Source organism: Durio zibethinus, chromosome 9 (assembly GCF_047325235.1).
Source record: "Durio zibethinus cultivar Kanyao isolate XHJ-2024 chromosome 9, ASM4732523v1, whole genome shotgun sequence".
NCBI classification, from domain to species: domain Eukaryota; kingdom Viridiplantae; phylum Streptophyta; class Magnoliopsida; order Malvales; family Malvaceae; genus Durio; species Durio zibethinus.
This window is the reverse complement of record NC_143170.1, coordinates 25,634,065-25,655,127: the sequence shown is the minus strand read 5'-3', so window position 1 is coordinate 25,655,127 and position 21,063 is coordinate 25,634,065. Positions and strand designations below refer to the sequence as shown.

The 21,063-nt window shown below is 30.9% G+C and overlaps 2 protein-coding genes and 1 pseudogene across 4 annotated transcripts; 2 read left to right on the top strand and 1 right to left on the bottom strand.

Annotated features, from left to right (window-relative positions):
- Positions 1 to 2,641: 2,641 nt before the first annotated feature.
- LOC111317484 (geranylgeranyl diphosphate reductase, chloroplastic-like) lies at positions 2,642 to 5,301 on the top strand. The gene is made up of 2 exons (XM_022919919.2): positions 2,642 to 3,391; positions 4,450 to 5,301. The coding sequence occupies exons 1-2, from the start codon at positions 2,711 to 2,713 to the stop codon at positions 5,149 to 5,151; spliced, it is 1,383 nt and encodes a 460-aa protein (XP_022775654.2). The 5' UTR covers positions 2,642 to 2,710; the 3' UTR covers positions 5,152 to 5,301.
- A 3,249-nt stretch (positions 5,302 to 8,550) lies between these two features.
- On the top strand, positions 8,551 to 11,704 carry LOC111312527 (malate dehydrogenase, chloroplastic pseudogene; annotated as a pseudogene). 2 transcript variants are annotated; one of them, XR_016345222.1, is made up of 2 exons: positions 8,551 to 8,890; positions 10,121 to 11,704. The product of XR_016345222.1 is annotated as a malate dehydrogenase, chloroplastic pseudogene, transcript variant X2 (transcript). The 2 variants fall into 2 exon arrangements; XR_016345221.1 differs by having other exon boundaries at positions 8,556 to 8,890; positions 10,089 to 11,704.
- An 804-nt stretch (positions 11,705 to 12,508) lies between these two features.
- LOC111303452 (protein RKD3-like) lies at positions 12,509 to 13,690 on the bottom strand. The gene is made up of 4 exons (XM_089765226.1): positions 13,572 to 13,690; positions 13,354 to 13,493; positions 12,939 to 13,279; positions 12,509 to 12,841 (listed from the first exon to the last, which is right to left on the bottom strand). The coding sequence occupies exons 1-4, from the start codon at positions 13,688 to 13,690 to the stop codon at positions 12,509 to 12,511; spliced, it is 933 nt and encodes a 310-aa protein (XP_089621352.1).
- Positions 13,691 to 21,063: the final 7,373 nt, after the last annotated feature.

The following is a 21,063-nucleotide window of genomic DNA, read 5'->3' as shown; positions in this document are numbered from 1 at the left end:
TTCCTTTAAAATTTAACTTTTGCTGTCTTAGGGTTGGTTTGGAAGCAACTGAAACCACGATGAAGTGCAGTTGACAACCCAAAAAAATTAGCTTTTTAATTCAAATGAAATCATGTGAAGCATGATGAGAAAGACTTTAAAATAAATAATTACATAAATAATAAAATAAATAAATATTATTAATTTTTAATTTAATATGAGTAAAAATAATTTCAATCTACCGATCATTAAGCACATTGTTATAAAAATTATAGTATTCAAACTTTAAAATAAAAATTATTAAACTAAACTTTAATTTAATATTTTTAATAATTATTTTCTCTTCTCACTATAATTTACTCCACCATCGTTGCTACTTTACATTTAAATATATATCTCACCACTTATTTTAATTTTATTATTACAGTAATAAATCTCATTATTACAATAATTAATCTCATCTTCATAATTATTTTTAATCTCATCAGAACTAATCTTATTACCTATTCAAATAGACTTTTAAAAGCAAAAAAAGAAAGATAAGTAAAGTTATCATAGTAAACCTAAAAATTCTTATATTTGTTTAGTATTTGTTTCATGTTAAATATATTTAAAATATAAAAATTATTATATCACAATTTATATCAATATGTTAAAAAAAAATTTTGGCCAATTTTATATATGATTTTGTCACTTGTAAACCATATCATTTCATATTATTTTTCATATTATTTTTAACATTATAACATTAAGTCATGTCAAAAATTATCATATCTACTTATCATTCTGAAATTTATTATATATTAGCAAGCAAAAATATATAATAATGAACAAATTATTGGACATGGAAAAGATCAATTTAAGCTAGTGTAAAATTTTTTAATTTTCTATTGTTTTTAATAATTGATTTTAATAAATTCAAAAAATGAGATAGACAAGTCAACAAGAAAAAAAAAAAGTTCTAATCTCATCCATTTAGATCACATTTAGTATACAAAATTATAATAAAATAGGATAAGATAATATTATGATTAAGATTAAATTAAATAACGTCATCTTATTTTATATTTAAAATGTACTTTGTACAAGAATTATTATAGAATAATTTATTTATTAATAAAAATTATCTTTCCTCAAACTTTATCCAATTTAAATTATTTATGTAATTTTTAAAATATAATAAAATATGTAAATTTAATTTTATAAATTAAAAATAATTCTCTCCACTCTAAAAAGATTGAATCATTCTATTCCAAGAGAATAATTAATCATTATTGTAATCCTATTCTTTTTTTTAGATACAACTTAAATATAATATAATATAACTATTATCTTATTTTATTCATTATTCTATACACCAAATATGATATTAATACATTAAAATCAATAATTAAAAATATAAAACTTAAAAAATTTATAAATCATTCTTTTCCATTGTACATTAGGACTTTTAATTAGTGTTTATAAACTTCCATTATAATTCTATACAGTATTTTGGTGATCCCAAACCATAATAATGGTATGCCATTACTAGAGAAAAGGGGTTACCGATTAAAGTCATAATTTTAAGCCATATTGAGTGGAGCAGCAGAGCCAAGATTCTTTTGTTGCTTAAAAAGTAGGAAAGTTTTCATTATTTTATTTAATGATGAATATTATACTTTTATCTAGATTTATATTAATATGATTGATTTTAAATTGAGTTTTTAAATAAATAAAGTTAATTAAAAATAAAAAAATATTTAACCAAATATAAATTATAAATTATAAATTTATATAAAAATACATTATTTATCATTAAATAAAACAATTGAAATTATTTTGAAATAATAAAAAAAAAAGTGAAAAGAATCTTTTCCAAAACAGTAATCTTTAATTCAAAGGGCAGCAGGCCCTGATTTCAATGCCAACTGCCCAATTTATGATTGGCGTTAAGGAGGCGGTTAAGGATTTATTGATTCATAGCATCCAGCCCATCCTACAAACCAAGAAGCCCCACCAGCTCAAGTCTGAAGTGTTTTATTTGTCAATTTTCAAGGTCGGACCTTTATCGATCCTTTTTTTTTTTTTTTTTTTATGAGAACATATTAACGGAGATATTTGTTATAAGTTTATATATTTAATTTAAAAATATATGTCAGATAAAAATATTTATGATTTAGAAGTCTAAAATTATCTTTTGTTTTTCCATGTGAGATTCATAATATAGGTCTTGAGTTTGCAATTTAGCATTTTTTTGAAATTTTTATTTATTTTAATCTTTAATTTTTATCTATTTAATTTATTTAAAAATATTGTGCATTTAAAATTTTTTTAATTCATAATTTTTAAAACTTATATGTATTATTTGAATTAATATTCAATTGATCTAATAGAGTACACCATATTTTTAATTTTATTATTCAAAATATTTAATAAATAAATTCATATAAAAAATCAAAATTTATCACTCACATGACGTTGTATGAATGTCAAGTTATTTAAACTGAAGCTGACTTAAAAAGTATATGACGTGGCAAAAAACTAGCCATAATCCTCCCACATTTAAGAAAAAATCAAAATCTATCTCTACAGTATCCAGAATCCAATCCTCACCGTTCATTTTCTAAATCCAACGGCCACTTACCACTCATATCCCTTACCATATCTAACCTTTTATTGCAAAAACACTGCAATGTAGCTCTCTCGTTGCTGATACTGTCAAGCCTCTCTTTCACGTACTGTCTCTGAAATGAGCTCCATTGCTTTCAAACCCTTCACCGGCCTCCGCCGTAGTTCCGCCGTGCCCACCACTACCAACACTACCCCCTCCAAACCTGTAATCAAATTCCATGTGTCAGCCGCCAAAACCTCTCCAAAATTAAGCAACCGTGGCCTAAGGGTAGCCGTCATAGGCGGTGGTCCGGCCGGGGGCGCAGCCGCTGAAACGCTCGCAAAGGGTGGCATCGAAACGTTCCTTATCGAGCGCAAACTGGACAACTGCAAACCTTGCGGTGGAGCCATCCCACTTTGCATGGTGGGTGAGTTTGACCTGCCATTGGACATCATCGACCGGCGAGTCACCAAAATGAAGATGATTTCGCCTTCCAACATAGCTGTTGACATCGGTCAAACGCTGAAGCCGCATGAGTATATTGGGATGGTGAGAAGGGAAGTGTTGGATGCTTACTTGAGAGACAGAGCAAAGGAGAATGGGGCTAATGTCATAAATGGGTTGTTCTTGAAGATGGATATGCCTAAGCATTGGGATGAGCCTTATGTTTTGCATTACACCGAGTATGATGGGAAGAAGGGTGCTATGGGGGAGAAAGTTACTTTGGAAGTCGATGCTGTGATTGGAGCTGATGGGGCTAATTCTCGAGTCGCTAAAGCGATTAATGCTGGTGATTATGATTATGCTATTGCATTTCAGGTATACATTTCTGAGACGTAGCTTCACTTTTCATTTCTTTTATATTTTTCCCTTTTTGAGTTATTGTTTTTGGAATCATTTTTATTTTTGCAGAAGATCCATGGATAACAGTTAGACTTGATGAATCCTATATCATTTTCGTGTCTATTTCGTGACATGTAAAATATAAAAATTCGAAAACTGTCGTGTCAAACATTTTTTGTATTTTTTTTAAATTCATATATAATTTTTGTTAAAATTTTAAATTGCTTTTTGTTTTTTTGGTATTGTTTTCGTATCTCTCACCGTTGATAATTAAAATTGCAGATCAACCATGGATGAACGAGTAGAAAGTAGGATCATAATCAAACATCCTTTAGCATATCGTAGTAATTAGGAAATTGGAAAGTAATTGAACTGACTAACCCGCAAATAATTAAAGAAAATTCATGTAAGGTAGGGTTTGAACCTGAAACCTAACAGTACCGAGGTCTTCTTACCAATCGAGTGTTTTGAGTATATTTTACTAGAAGTATTATTATTTGATTTTTTTTATTTTGAGAAGGCTCTGACAGATCTTAAATGATTTATGTGCATGGTCAAGAAGTGAAAGAATTGTTATTAAAGGGTTTTTACTTGAAATATAGTATTACATATATAATTGAGCACAAAATTTTTCATTGGTGGGGTTCCTTTCCTACATAGTGTTTATTTTACACTAAATTTAAAGAAGTTAGACACTAATCTATGGAGTTAAACAAATCGTTAATTGAAGAACATGTGTTGAAAATACAGATTCGGGTTCTTTGCTCGTTTTTTATGATGGATAATTAAGAGCTCAGATGCATTTGATTAGCTTATTAAGCAAAGTTCTATCTGATTTTGAGAAAGCATGTTTTTGACTTCATAATTGTGGTTCTGTTATTCTTTCTATTACTAGTATTAAATATTTGTATAGTTAAGTTGGAGGATTAGGAATTTGTCTGGCCATTGTGCATGGCCATTTCTATTTTATCATGTATCTGAATCTTTAATTACTTGGTCATTGAATGATTCATGAAATCTCATTGTGATTGCAGGAGAGAATCAAAATCCCTGATGACAAAATGGTGTACTATGAGAATCTTGCTGAAATGTATGTAGGCGACGATGTCTCACCAGATTTCTATGGTTGGGTCTTCCCCAAATGTGATCATGTTGCGGTTGGAACTGGCACAGTGACTCACAAGAGTGACATCAAGAAGTTCCAGCTAGCCACTAGAAACAGAGCAAAGGACAAGATCCTTGGCGGTAAGATTATCCGAGTGGAAGCACACCCAATTCCTGAGCACCCTCGTCCACGTAGGTTATCAGGGAGAGTAGCCTTAGTTGGGGATGCAGCTGGATATGTGACAAAATGTTCAGGCGAAGGTATCTACTTTGCAGCTAAGAGCGGGAGAATGTGTGCTGAGGCCATTGTCGAGGGGTCACAGAATGGGAAAAAGATGGTGGACGAAGGGGACTTGAGGAAGTACTTGGAGAAGTGGGACAAGACATACTGGCCTACTTACAAGGTTCTGGATGTCTTGCAGAAGGTCTTCTACAGATCCAATCCTGCAAGGGAAGCTTTTGTAGAGATGTGCGCAGACGAGTATGTGCAGAAAATGACATTCGACAGTTACTTGTACAAGACAGTGGCACCCGGGAATCCATTGGAGGATCTAAAGTTGGCTGTGAATACCATCGGGAGCTTGGTGAGAGCCAATGCACTTAGGAAGGAAATGGAAAAGCTAAACATATGAGATATTCTCACTGGTTTCGGGTAACTGGTCTTTGTTAGAGTGATGTTCCTTTCCTTCTTACCACTTTGCTTGTGAGAGATCATCTTTGTATTTAGAAGAACAAAGTTGCATTTCTATTTAATTCCATAGATCATAATGATGTTCAAGTGATGATGTTACTGCATTATTGTAAGTTTCTTTTAGAAAGTGACGTGAAAGTTGAAAATGGTTCAATAACATTAAATAGAGTAAAGAACAACCACATCTATTAGATCGTAAATGGGGTCAGGCGTGCATGGACATCACCTTGCCATGTGCCACAAAAGTAGTTGAGGAATCTTTCTTTGTTTCAAGTCTCTTTGTAACTTGTGACAACAATAGTGCCCAATCATTTATGGTTTTTTCATAGTTTTGAAGAGGGACTTTGGTTAAGTTTAAATAAGTACCTCCTTGAGAAACCGTTCGTTTGTTTAATGAGTCGATTACAGGAGTTTCAATCTGAACCTGACTTGTTTGGCCAGAATCAGAAGTTTGTTTAATCTCATCCTCATCCTTGTTTAGGTGAGAATATTTTTCCTTTAAATGAGGAAGATGTTGATCCATTATATCAGGATCTAATAAATTTAAAAATCACCTTAAATCATCAATATATGGATTAGATATTGCTTCGGCTTTTCTCTTCCCATGCGTCTCTATTTGAGGGGTTGAAATTTCACGTTGTTCTAGATATGGTTGATCATCAGAACTATTTTCTTCCTCTAATGTGGTTTCATCTGATGAAGGTGGTTCATCATTGACTACTGGGTTAGTAGCAAGAATTTCAAAATTATCTTCTACTATATCATCATTTACTTCATTACTACTAGCACTGGTTGTATCATAGTTAAGCATATAATGATATTTATATTTAATAAAGAGGTTTTTATGTTCTTCATAAAGAGTCTTTATTGCTTGAAGATAATCAATTCGTTATTGCGGATCTTTAATTTTTTTCATTTTTTTAAAATTTTCAATAATATATTTATAAGAGTCAAAATCAAGTTCTTCTTGTTTCTTTTTTGCTAAGGAAGATGAGGGTTCGTCATCGTTCATCATAATATTGTCATAATAAAGTGGTCCAAAGTTTGTTGATGTATCTGAAGAAACATGCTTTTGGTCCATCTTTTCTACAAGCATATCTACTTTATCTTTAATATTATCAATTTTTACAAAACGTTTATGAAAAAAAGAAGAAGTTAAATCGATTAAACCATTTACAGTTCTACTTATGCTGATATTACTAGATTCATATTTAGGATCTATATGCAAGTCATGCTTATAAGACTTATCTTGACAAATACAAGAATTTTTTTCATAAGTTTTCATGTTTCTGGTGTTTAAAATCGATGTGCCGTTTTGAAACGCTAGCAACAAAAGGTAACTCAGGCCATAAAAGTCAGCTATAACTCAGATATGCACGTATGAACTTTGAAACAAAGAGCTTAAGAAGAAGATGCAAGTAAGAGTAAAAAAAATCTTATAAGATGAATAATAAGTAGATCTTTATTGTAGAACCTGCAATACAAGCTTTAGCAAACCTTTGTACAAGTCTAGAGCTCTGATATCATTTACAAGGGGGTGCGAAAAGGATCTATATATAAAGGATTACAAAAGCTATATATATTTGTATACAAATAGAGGACAGAAAAAAGGATTGTAGAGAGAGTGTGTGTATGAGAGAGAAAGTAAGAAGAATTTTCCTTTCCGAGCTTAGTTACAATGAGGCTTTAAATAGAAAAAATCTAACCTATGAATAGTAACTCTGTACAGTTGCCCGTTACAATGTACAGTAGAATTTTTATTTACAATACCGCTACAGTGAATTGCTACAGTGTCTTCTGTAGTAGGTCTCTGTCTTTTTCTGTTACAGTGACATCTTATCTTCTACTACAGTGATTGTTACAGTATTTTCTGTCTGCTAGTCGTTGGTGCCGAATAACGTTTTGTTCTTTTGTGTTGGTTATCTGTTCTGACTTATCCTGGTTAGAATATGCACAGTTTATATTTTCATAGCATTGTTTAAGTTATGAAATTCTTCATCCAGTGCGTTAAGGGATTGGGGAGATTAAGGAGATCCAGAATGTGATTTGTTCCACATCTTCCATCCTTCTTGATACCGGTATAGTAGGTCAGTAGGTGTGCATGGTATAGAGGTTAACTTAAACAATGCTATGGAAGGATAAACTGTGCATATTCTAATCTAGGATAAGCCAGAATAGACAGCCGAGACAAAAGGACAAAACTTCATTCGGCACCAACGACTAGCAAACAGAAAACACTGTAACAGTCAACTGTAGCAGAAAATAAGATGTCACTGTAGCAGAAAAAGATAGAGACCTACTACGAAAGACACTGTAGCAAGTCACTGTAGTGATATTGTAGATAAAATTATACTGTACACTGTAGCGGGTAACTGTACAAAATTACTATTCATAGGTTAGATAACTAAGGGGTGAACCCAACATTATTGTCCTTCCTAACAGCTGCGTAGTTTATTAATGGAGTTGCATGATTTGTTGAAGGAGCAGAGTTGGTGCAGTTTGTTGATAGAGAGTCAGTCGAGTCATTGACTGGTTTGTTGGTATAGGCTCAATTAGAAAGAACGGTAATATTGATTATAATGAGATTGAAAACAGTAATAAAATTTATTATAATTATGATTGAAAAAAAAATTACTGTAATTATAATTAAAAAAAATTTAATGAAAAATTTATGTTGATTTGATTTCATTGAAATTGATGTTTAAATTCAATTGAAAGTATGATAAATTTAATCATACTGCATTTTTGAATCCAAATGATTACATAATCATTTGTTAATAGAGTCATGCAATAAAGTGATTTGTTAATAAAATTGTAACAAAGTGATTTGTTAATAAAATTGCACTATAGGATTTGTTAATAAAACTGGTTCATGTAATTTGTTAATAAAATATTAAATTTTTAAAGTTAATTATTGTGATTTAAATTATGAATTTTTAATTCTAGTAGTAATCAAATTTAAAATTCTAACAATCTCATATGAACAAAAAATAAAAATAACTCAGGATCTTCATTTTTAATTTTTGGTTAGTAATAAGCCTTTTCCTTTTAAACTTTTGTTTACGTTAGCTGTTCAATGAATATACTAATGTACCATTCAGATACTCAAGCTCCTAACCTTTGAAACCAAACAAGAGACGAACAAATTGCATTTTCCTATGCACTAAATAAAATCTGGTTTTATTTTTTTTGAATTAAAATCTGATTTTTTCTGATGTATATAATAACCAAAACAATATTTGACAACTGACAAGAAAACAAAATAAGCTACCATGCAAAATAGCAATTAAATGGATTTGGAGAAGGAATAAAGGCAAGTAAAAGCGCAAACGCAAGCTTTAATCTAAGCCGTGGAAAGCACCAATTCAACCATCAGCCAACGGTCACCATCTCTTCTTGCCAACAAAACGTGAAAAAACAAAACCAGAAACTATAATGCTTTGGGGTAGATTCTTTTCCGTGAGCGGCGGTGCATTCGGAACGCAGAAAGAAAAACGAAGAAAAAATTTTGGGAAACAGAAAACAGCGCTGCTAAAAGAGTAGGTGTGGTTGAAAATTTTTGGTGATTTGTTCAAGCTCATTGGCGGAGTTTCCTATAATCAAAAGCTGAAAAAGCGGCCATTTTTCTTATATATTACTCGCTTCATTTAAGCTAGCTCTCTCTCTGTTCAGATATCGAGGTTCGTTTTATTTTTGTTCTTCATTTGGAGTTATAATTCTTCAAATCTAAGCTTAGGCTTTTGTTTATTTATCCAAATTATGATTTGGGTTTTGATTATTTATCTATATTATGTTCTGGGTTTGGTTTCTTTGGTTGTTTGTGATTCTTTTTGTGTTAGTTTCTTCTGTTTAAGATGTTCATTTTTCTTGTAATCTTTTCTTAGTAAAGGACTAAGATGCAATATTGATTAGATCTGCTGCTTTCGATTTCTTTATTTGATTAATATTTCTTTCATTTTCAGCTTGGAACTTGGGATTATTGTTTCTTTTCTTTGCTTTTTCTATGATTAGTTTGTTGTTATACTTTTGATAGAAATGTATGCCTTGAGGTTATCTCTTGAAAAGTATGCTATGTTGTTGGGGAAAGTTGTTTCTTGATTTTTCTTCTGTTGCCTGAGTAAATGTTCGTGAGCGAAGAGGAGCTTGTTTATTGATGCTGCCGAGCAAACAGTTAAAAATTAACCTGGGTGTTTATTTTCAATGATTTGTAAAAGGGTGATTTGTAAAAGGGGAAAGATGGTCCTCAATATTGAAATTCCTAGATTCAACATCCAAGATTTGTGGATTATGGATAAGGGATATTTGATTAATAGAAAGACTATGGTAACTCAAAACCAAGTTATTGGGAAATGGCATCCCAATTTATATAGCAAAGAAACCTGATTTGTCTTTTTGAGTAGATTTGTCAACTGGACATGTGCTGCAAACGCAATGGGATCTCAGTGTTTTTCTATAAGGTTTCTAGGATCTGATTTTCTCAGATGACAGAGGGATTTTGCAAAGGACGAGAATGGCTCATTTTGCTTTGAAATGATAGTGAATATGAATTGACACCGTTGGTTTCATGGAAGGCCCCTGCTATTATTTCCAGCCTTTGATCTAAAGGCATAATGGCTCTAATAATTCCTTTTTCGTTTTGTTCCCTTTCAATGCTAATTCATGATTATTGAGATATAAATATATGCTTAATATTTTGTTTTTCATATTTTAGGATGCAAACATTCCTATATATGAACTTCATGTTTATTTCTTTTGCATCTATTTGTTTGTCTATGACATCTGCTTCTTTTTTACTTTTGCAAATGAGAACGTAAATTTTGGTTGTGAGTCATCCAGCTTGTTGATTATATTACTTGATATCTGGTTTTGTATCTGTAGGCTAGGTGTTGACACTTTTCCTTCCTTTATAGTGTGAGATGGCTACAACATCAGCAACTACCTTCTTGATTGGATCAACTGTCTCCTTTAGAAGCAGGGGGAGCCCACTTCCCCAAACAAAACGTTTTGCTGTAAGGTTCACCTCCCAAAATTTACTTGCAAGTTTCTGTGGTCTCAAGGCAGCAACTTCTGTGAACTGTGAATCCGTATCCTCCTTCCTAGGCAATGAAAGCAGTGCAGCTCTTAGAGGCTCTTTTGCACTAAAAGCACAGAAAGCAAACCAGAGGCCTCAGTATGGCCTACAGCCTCTGGCAACTTACAAAGTGGCAATACTTGGAGCTGATGGAGGGATAGGTCAGCCATTGGCACTTCTAATCAAGATGTCCCCGCTAGTTTCAGCCCTGAACCTCTATGATATAGAAAATGTCAAGGGAGTTGCTGCTGACCTCAGTCACTGCAATACTCCATCTCAAGTTCTGGATTTCACTGGTGCTTCTGAATTAGGAAATTGTTTGAAGGGTGTGAATGTAGTGGTTATTCCTGCAGGAGTTCCAAGAAAGCCTGGTATGACTCGTGATGACCTCTTCAACATCAATGCCAACATTGTGAAGACCTTGGTCGAGGCTGTAGCTGATAACTGTCCTGATGCCTTCATCCACATTATTAGCAATCCAGTTAACTCTACAGTACCAATTGCTGCTGAAGTTCTGAAGCAGAAGGGTGTTTATGATCCAAAGAAGCTTTTTGGTGTTACCACATTGGATGTTGTGAGAGCTAACACATTCATTGCTCAGAAGAAAAACCTTAAGATTATTGATGTGGATGTTCCAGTTGTAGGCGGACATGCTGGTATCACCATTTTACCCTTGCTGTCAAAGACGAAACCCTCTGTTAGCTTTACTGATGAAGAAGTGCAGCAATTAACTGTGAGGATTCAAAATGCTGGGACAGAGGTCGTGGAGGCGAAGGCAGGTGCAGGGTCTGCCACCCTGTCCATGGCCTATGCAGCTGCAAGATTTGTTGAATCATCCCTTCGTGCTCTGGATGGAGACGGGGATGTCTATGAGTGCTCTTTTGTGCAGTCAGATCTGACTGATCTTCCATTCTTTGCATCCAGGATCAAGCTTGGAAGGAAAGGGATTGAAGCTTTGATTCGATCTGACCTTGCAGGGTTATCTGAGTATGAAGAGAAGGCTTTGGAAGCTCTTAAGCCAGAGCTGAAGGCCAGCATTGAGAAGGGAATTGCATTTGTGCAGAACCAACCGATTACTGCTTAAAACTAAAGTTTTTGAAGCTCTAACCTCCTCAAAATAATGTTTAAGAGAGAGATAGCTAAGTCTGGTGATTTTGTTCGATTTCTCCCTTCATCAGTACCAGTTTTGTAGAATGGGAAGTTTTTTAGTTTCCTTTTCCAATGATGATCACAGAGCAGGAAATTTAAAGGGTATTTTGGTGCTGTAGATGAGAAGAATGTAATCATTTCTCAGAGTTTGTTGTACATTTGACTGTTTTGGAATAACATGGCTATTCCGCTACATTACTTTTATTATTGTATAATTGAGTGCTAAATTCAACTTTCTTTAATAATAATGATAAGATTTTTGTTGATAGCTTCAGATGATTGTCGGTTACCATTTCCTGATTACATAGAGAAAATAGTACATTTCTCAGTAAATATTCACCATATTAGGCCGTTTTTAATGTATTTCGTGTAAATAATATCTTAACAATGATGTCAATGAATGGACTGAAAACAACAAAATTTTGTAATTTGCATCAGTTCTTCACTTCATCTGTCGTCGAATTGAAGCATTATAATCAAGTAAAATACTTCTCACAAACCATATTCATGTTTTATCTTTCGGATGGGCTAATTAAATTTTAGTTAATACCCAATATCAAGATCATAGATTTTTTTGTACTAAAGAAGAAACATGAGTTCAGGCGATAGTTTGGAGATAAGAAAATGAATTCAATTTGATTGATTTTTTTCAAAATTTTTTATTATTGAAGTAAAAAAAGTAACTCTTATCAAAAGGATAATTCTTTTGCATCTATCTAGAAGAAATTACCTTTTAAACAAATTTAAAGAAAGTAACTATAAATGTTACAAAATTTTGTGGAAATTAGTAAGGCATAAAATGTAAAAATTATGAAATAGAAGATTGCTGTCAATATATCTAATTGAATTTAATTTTCCACCACTAGTTCAAAAGAAATGAAGTAGTTGAACAAAACTTGATATTCCTACACTTCTAAGTGCGATCTCTTACTCCTTCTAATGATCAGATAGAGAAACATAAAAAACTTCATCTGGTCAATATTCATAGTATCTTTATACATGTAACTGGCAAATTGTTCAAAAGAAAGCAACATAAACCACAAATATTAATTGTTAGAGATGAAGTCACTTCTTAGACTTAGATCATGATGTTGGTTGATGAAAAAGAGTCAGACAAAAGAGGTTTCATTTCTTCATCTTCTTCTTCTTCTTCATTTTCCATGTCATGAGCTCTACTTAAACCCAAACTTGCTAGGCGGCTACCACCAGAAGACGGTTGTGACTCCATCATTATCATCATCAGCTTTCTCTTCTTGTAATTTGCCTTGAAACAGGCTTGTCTAAGTCTTTTGGTTTTGTCTTCCAATTTCAAGTCAGGCATCTCTTCCAACAACTTCTTCTCCTTTTCCAAAACCTCCAATGCTTCCCTCAGTTTCCCTTCACTTTCCTCTCCTTCCTCCTTCTGCAACTCCTGTATTAGTCATGTAACCAAAACCCAAGTTAATCCATTAGCCAAAAATAGAAAGAAATGGAGAACAAAAGAGGATCAACCCAAGGATGAAATGTACTTGAAAGTTGTTGATAAGAGTTTGGAGGCTCATAAGCTTGCGGTGAGGCCACCTATGGATTCCCAGTTCCCTACACCTTTTCTTCAATAGTGTTAACCCAACGTTAAGCTCCTTTGCAGCTTGAGTTATAGGCATGTAAAAGTATTGGGAGATAACTTTTCTAGACAGCATTTTGGTAGTACTGTTGCATTTCTTTTCCCTGCATCTTTTAGCCTTCCTCTCTTCCTTCAATTCTTCTCCAGTATTGTTACCTTGAGAAAACATTTGCTTGTTGGGTTCAAACAAGGCATCCAGCTCATTCCAAAATCCATTGCCATTTTCATAACCAAGTAGGATGTTCTCTGCAAAGATGCATACTAAAATTACAAAAATTTTCCTTATTTTTTCAGTGTATGAAATATATAAAATAAATCACCTTGAGTTAGACTTGAACTTTGTTCAATGCACAATGAAGCGTATAAAGGATCCGTATAGAAACTGCTCATCAAAGGAACAGCATCATAAAAGCTCTCTGGGACTATAGGAAACTCATGGTTTTGCCAATGCACACTTGCACTGAAAGGTTTCAAGCAGAAGATTCATAAGAAGAAGAGAAACCATGAAAGTTAAGTAGAAAAACTGATGTAATGCCACCTTGAATCTAGAGGAAGCTGGAGTGGAAAAGGAGAGTCTTCTTCTTCTTCTTCTTCTTCTTCTTTTGCCGCATGAAGTTCAGACTTAGACCAACCCTTAAGCGAGTAGTGACTTCCCATTTCTTTTTTGAGACTACGAGAGGAAATTAAGTAGGTTGAATATGCTGTGATTGGGAAGTTGTGGGGGGGGAGGGGCTTGGAAATGTGGAGAGGCGGTAATGGTTGTATATATAGTGAAGAAGTGAAGTGATTAAATCAAGATCTTAATGTAGTAATTATTGAGTGGATATTTATTTGTGGAAGGTGGTGCGCCGTCATGCATGCATGGCGTTGCTTATTTAATCCTTGCTCTATGTGCTTGTGAGATTCACAAAGTTAGTTATCGGGGGATACAAAGAGAAAATATTGGTTGATATATGAGATTAAAAGCAGAATGTAACATAAATAGTGTTTCTCATAGTGTGTATGAGTGATTTAAATCACGAAAAAGGGTTTTTTTATATATGAATCTTCCCAAGAAAAAGGGTGTTTAAATGAGTGGGAAAAAAGAAGAAAAGAAAGTTGACTAATAACTAGTCTTTAAAGGCTCATAATAAGCTTAGGCTAATAACAACTGCCTTAAGAGTTAATTTTTTGTAACTGTAAATTACTGATTGTGATCAAATGAAAATTATGTGTTTCAATGTAACTCCCTATAATAATGAAAACTTAAAAGGTGGAATGGTGTATTATATATATATATATATATATATATATATATATATGATGTATTATTTATGTATATATTTTATAAATTGTTAGTAAATTATGTTATATCATTGCATGATAAATTTTTTATATTTATTTTAAATGTTTATAAAATTATATGTTTACTCGAAGTGTTATATTAAATTTATATAAATAATACATCAAATATAAATTTATTATAATATTACAATTAATCAATAATAATTATTATTTTTATAAAATTTAACATTTAAAAATGTATATTTTATATATTTTTTATAAATTTTAAATAATACTAAATTTTAATTAATTAATTACGATACATTGACATTAAAGCAATGAAAACTAGCAGAATGAAGGACCTCATCTTATTCTCAAACAAACCAAACAAAACCAAGGTTTCAGTTTTCTTAGTAATCTCTTACATCTTGACATGACATGCCAATTTATCAACTTTATCATCATAATTATAGTTGTGGTTACTATGTTTGTAATTGAAAACTGTGATAATTTATTGAGATATATGAACATAATTTTAAGAATTTTTTTTAAATATAAAAAAGTATAATATTTAAATCGTTATAAGTGAATCCCTTCTCATTATTTAATGTAATTTTTTGGGATACCAAATTGTCATTTGCTGAATAGGAGGAAAATTTTCTAAAAAAAAGTGAAATTATATATATGCAATATTGATTTGCCTCTTTTAAACTTAAATTTAATATTTAATCCAATTAATTCATAGAATTATTTTTAAAAATAATATTAAAGTTTAAATTTAAATTTTTATATTTGTACTTTTTCTCTTATTCTTAATATATGGCTTTTTTATATAAAAATAATATTTATATCGAGGATTTTTCATTGCAATTGATCATGAACACATAATCCCGATTATTGTTATATCCAATAGTCTAATCAAACACTCATAGTTATTAGATGCTAAATATTAGATAATCCAAAAGAGAATTTGAAAAGCATTTTAAGTGCAGTATATACATACATATATATATATATGAAGAATCAAATTATATAAAAAATTTTAATTTTTTTAATTATTGATTTCAATGTATTTAAGAGATGAGATTTTTTTTTTTTAACTTGTCTATTTCATTTTTTGAATTTATTAAAACTAATGGTTAAAAAAATATAAGATTTTTTAATTTTATATTGATGTAAGTTGATCTCTCTCTACTTGGAACTCTATTATCATCAGCTTTCTCTTTTTATAATAATTTACCTTGAAACAAGCTTTCACTACAAGAAAATTACATATTAGCGACAGTTTTGTAGCGACCATTCACTTTGTAAGCGTCGCTAGCTTTCGTGTTTTTATAAAACTTAAGGTGTTTATTATCAAAACGTCACTAAATATTCAAATAGTTACGTTGTTACTTATAAACGCTACCCACGACTTGATATAAGTGACGTTTCTTAATTAAAACGCCTTGAATAATCCGGCCTTAAAAATTTTAATGAATACTAAATATGTGTTTTTAACAAACAACGCCTTCAATAATTATCTAATAAAAAATTGTATGAGATTATTAAAGGCGTTTTCTATAAGAAATGCCTTTAATAATTTAACCAAAAAATTCCACTAGCTTATTGAAGTCGTTTTTGTTAAAAAATACCTTCAATAAATATCATATCAAAATATTTAGATCGTACGAATGTTAATCACAAGGTTGTAGGTTCGATCCCTCCCTTTAACTTTTTTTGGGTTTTTACAGAGATTATTTGTAATTGATTATAGTATGTGTTTTCTTGGCAAAAACACATTTATCAATTACTTTAAAAAATTTTGCTGAGAATATTGAGGGTGTTTTCCGCAAAGAAACGTCCTTAATAATTTATAGAAAAAATATGGAACGGATTCTTAAAGGCATTTTTGGCCGAACTCCCTTCTATACTCAATCAATAAATTTTTGTTATGATTATTAAAGGCAGTTTTTGTAAAAATGCCATCACTAATTCATAGATAAAAGTTTGAACAGATGATTGAAGGCATTTTTAGCTCAAAACGCCTTTAATATTCCAGATAATAACTTTTAAAGGTCAAATTATTGAAGGTGGTTATATCCATAAATGCCTTTAATAAAATTTTGTTAGGGATTATTTAAAGCGTTACCATAGGAAAACACCCTTTATAATCCATTCGATTAATTTTTAGTTGGTATTATTGAAGGTGTTTTTTTTAAAATACCTTCAATAATTTATACAAAAAAGACTCAACGGATTCTTGAAGGCATTTTTTACCCAAAACGCATTTAATATCCCACACAATAAATTTTTGGTGGGATTATTGAAGACAATTTTAGTAAAAAACGTCATTAATATTTCAAAAGATAAATTTTGATGGTAGGACTATTGATCCAGAAATGCCTTTAATAACATTTTGTTATGGATTATTCAAGGCGTTACCCATAGGAAAATGCCATTTATAATCCATTCGATTAATTTTTAGTTGGTATTATTGAATGTATTTTTTTTAAAACACCTTCAATAATTTATACAAAAAAGACGCGACCGATTTTTTAAAGTGTATTTTGCCCAAAATGCCTTTAATATTTCACACAATAAATTTTTGGTAGGATTATTGAAGGTCGTTTTGGTAAAAAACGTCATTAACATTTCAGACGATAAATTTTGATGGTCGGATTATTGAAAGTGGTTATATCCAGAAATGCCTTGTTATGGATTATTCAAAGCGTTACCCGTAAGAAAACGCCCTTCATAATCCATTCGATTAATTTTTAGTTAGTATTATTAAAGGTGTTTTTTTAAAATGCCTTCAATAATTCATACACAAAAGATACAACAGATTCTTGAAGGCATTTTTTTCTCAAAACGCCTTTAATATTTCACACAATTAATTTTTTGGGTGATTATTGAAAGCAGTTTTGATTAAAAACGCCTTCAAAATTTTCTATTATGGATGATTCAAGGCATTTTTTTTGCTAAAAACACCTTTAATAATCTCATCAAAAAAACATATTTGATATTGTATATGTCAAGTCAGTTGTAGGTTTATACCCAGAAAACATTTATTGTTAATTGTATATTAATGCCCAAAAAATATTTAGTTTTTATATGTGATACTATGAATTACATTTTGGAATTTACATAATGAACATTATTGTATTTCAATAAATTGATCACACATCCAAAATAAAAACTGATAACATTGTCATATTAATATACTTTTCTAAAATAATCGTACTCAATAATTTATTAAGTACACATAGTATATTCATATTAAGTATAATAATATTATTAAACCAATACCCCAATGTACAAACTTAAAGTTTCCATTCAACATGGCATGGTCAAAACATTATAACATTTTGTTCCTTATATATTTACATTCAACCAACAATGTCTAACCTGAAGGTTTATCAACATTGATAAATGATAATATATAATCACACCATTTTTTACGAACTTTATCCAGTTCCTCTTCTGTGAAGCTTTCTTTACTCTTCCACTAAAAAAAAATATCAGAAGTAAATGCTAAGAAATGAGAACATAATGTACCTTTTTTTTTTTTGAAGATATAACGAGTTTATGAAATTTATACTAACATTGAATGGTGTAGTCATAAAATCATGTAACATTATCTCTTGCATAAAACGAAGGATATAATATCCATATTCAATATTACCGGGTTGATGAGGTATCAAAAAATTAAATTGAGTGGGTTTAGGAAATATTTATCTACACAAACTTGGCATAAAAGAATATATTTCACATTTATCGGTAATGACACCCATTTCAATTTTTTTATCTTCTTATCGAATGCAGATATTACCTTAAATTAAAAAGAAAAAAAATTACTTAATACATAAATAAAATTACTTATGAAGAAACAAAAGATATATAATATAATAAAATGTAATACCTCTTTATAAAAGTTTGAATATCAATGTTAGGCATTGCCATTAGATTAATTGAATTAAGTAAGTATGACGTTAAGGATTTGGTGTCAATCACAATAAGTACTCAATGACGACTGTAAAATAATAACAATGATATATTTAGATTACGCATCAAATCAGATTTGGGTAAGGTTAGAGTAATTAAGGTTAGAATATAGCTTACTACGCATTATATGGGAGCAAATAATAATCAGCTGGTGTTTTCATACATAGGATCACATGATTAGCATAATAAGCAACTGTCCCACTCTGCTCACTAATGAAGTTGGGGTCAATGAATCTAAATATATTGGTCAATTGTCTCCTATTGAGCTCTCTATATAGAAAGCTACACAATAACAATCAACACTACTAGTTAGTATTAGAATCTAATATAGATTACTACATACTGAATGTGCATATTTGTATTTATAAGCTAACCTCATATAAGCAACGATCTCAGCAGTTGATAATTCATCCAGTTCATAAAATTTTTTAACCTTCTCCACACCAATGAAAAAAAAATGATGGTTTATCAAATAACCCTTCCTCAGACTCAATCGTTATGAAGTTTTCTCTAAAAAAATGTTCCAACGAATATTTGGATAACTCATCCATGGAAGCCTGAGTAAAGGTCATACTGTGAGTTCGAACATCCTGCTACAATATTTAATGAAATATAAGTATTAAAACCAAATCAATCAATATAATAAACAAATTAATATTAAAATTATAAACAATATCATACTTCTTAGGTGGTAACAGAGGATGGGTTCACTTCTTTACTTACAACAAAAGTTTCTCTTACAGGAACAATGTTGTCAGATCGGTGTACTGGCATGTTATGCTGCATTGTTGCCAACATGGACTCTAAAACAATGAGTCTTTGTTGTTGCTCATTGAGGCATTGCTCATGATCATTAATTCGTTGCTGTTATTACTCAATGATTGCTTCATATTATGCATTTCTCATTCGCGGGGTTTTTTGTTAATTACCAAAAACTTTGATGGCAAGACAAATTTACCAATCTCACAACTTGACCAGGCCTTTCTTTAGCACCTAATGCTAAAGACAAATTATCTTCACCATATTGGGTTACCAGTTCATCAGATTGGACTTTGGCAGTATAATCATCTTAAAGGATAATAATAAGATGGGCTGTAACAATAAATCTATACATGCTAGTATACACTCATGCATACAACCACAATGCCAATCATACATTTTATTAAAAAAATAGTTATACATACAATCTTTTTTAAAATTTTCTCAATTGCTTCATCTACAAAAGATCCATCCTTCTAGAAATGTCATTGTTTGCAAACATCCCATCTGAAAACTTTTGTGCCAGATCTCGTTGATTTTTATTAAATTATCGTAATAAAAAAATCATAATGTATGAAATAAATGTTCATAAATATTCATTAATAAGTATAAAACAAGTGTGTGAATACATACAAGCTCATACTTCACATTAGTATATCTTTTTCTTGCTGTCCGATGGTGATATTGTTGTTTGGCCCGAATGTCCCATTGCTGTTCTTTGATTTTCTATAAAATCAAGAAATTATGTCAATCACATATGAAGATCAAAGGCTATATTGCATAAAGACTTACAAATAATTTTTTTGGTAATGGGTTTGTATACTGAGAAATCTTTTAAAAGTCGATATTGAATAAAATTTATCCAATCTTGAACACTTATCACATCTGCATATGCCGTAGGTGGAACAACCAATACATCACCTTCACCAGCCAACGGTAAAATATATTAGGTTGTCAATCTACTTTTAAAGTCTCTGAATATTTTTTCAGCAAATTGCAACACAATCTTTTTACAGTTAATTGGGACGTTGAACCATTCCTAAATAAGTTAACACAATTAGTATGAACACATTGAATTTTAATTAAATGATCATTTAACAAATTTTATGAAATAATTGAATAAACATACCACAACCGATTGTCATATCTCATCATTTAAATCATCAGAAACTCGTCGCCAATTGGTGTATGTAATGAAAATCCTATGACGGACGACAGCTCCAATATAAATAGCCATCTTGGTAGCTCCTTTAGACACATGCTACCCATTTTGATTAAGTCAACATGAATTTTTGTGTCACTTACTTTAATTTGTTTATTTAAGCCCCTTCCTTTTCTTTTTAGCCTACAGTTGTATCTTGTGCATATTCATTAAAAAGAGAATGATGTTGTTCGAAGTTCATGATACCTGTAATATTGATCATAATTATACGAATTACACAATATGATCATCTAAATTTAACACTATATGTTATTAAATACAACCAATACCATACTATATACAGAAATACCTTTCAGCACACCAATCAGCAATGTGCTCAGACACACCCTTCAGTAAATCACTCAAAAACACCATTCAGTAAACTATTCAACATACGATTCAACCCCCTAATATCATACAAAACCATTCAGTAAAATAATATCAGATAACAAGGTTTAGCAAACCATTCAATATATGATTCAGCCTCCCAATATCATACAATACCATTCGATAATACAATATCATACAACAAGGTTCAGTAAATCATTCAGCATACGATTCAGCCCTCTAATATTATACAATACAATTCAGTAAAAAAAATCAGACAACAAGGTTTAGTAAACCACAATATTTAAGGCGTATTACATAGAAACAACATATATGTAATGAAAGGTACTTGGACGACTATACTTACAATGAAGTTAATGAAAATATATAAACACATATGTAAATATTAAGGAACCGAAAAAAAAAATCTCTATCAAATATTATAAATAATACAATAAATTAAAAAAAAGACTTACCGATAGAAAAAGAGGTGTGC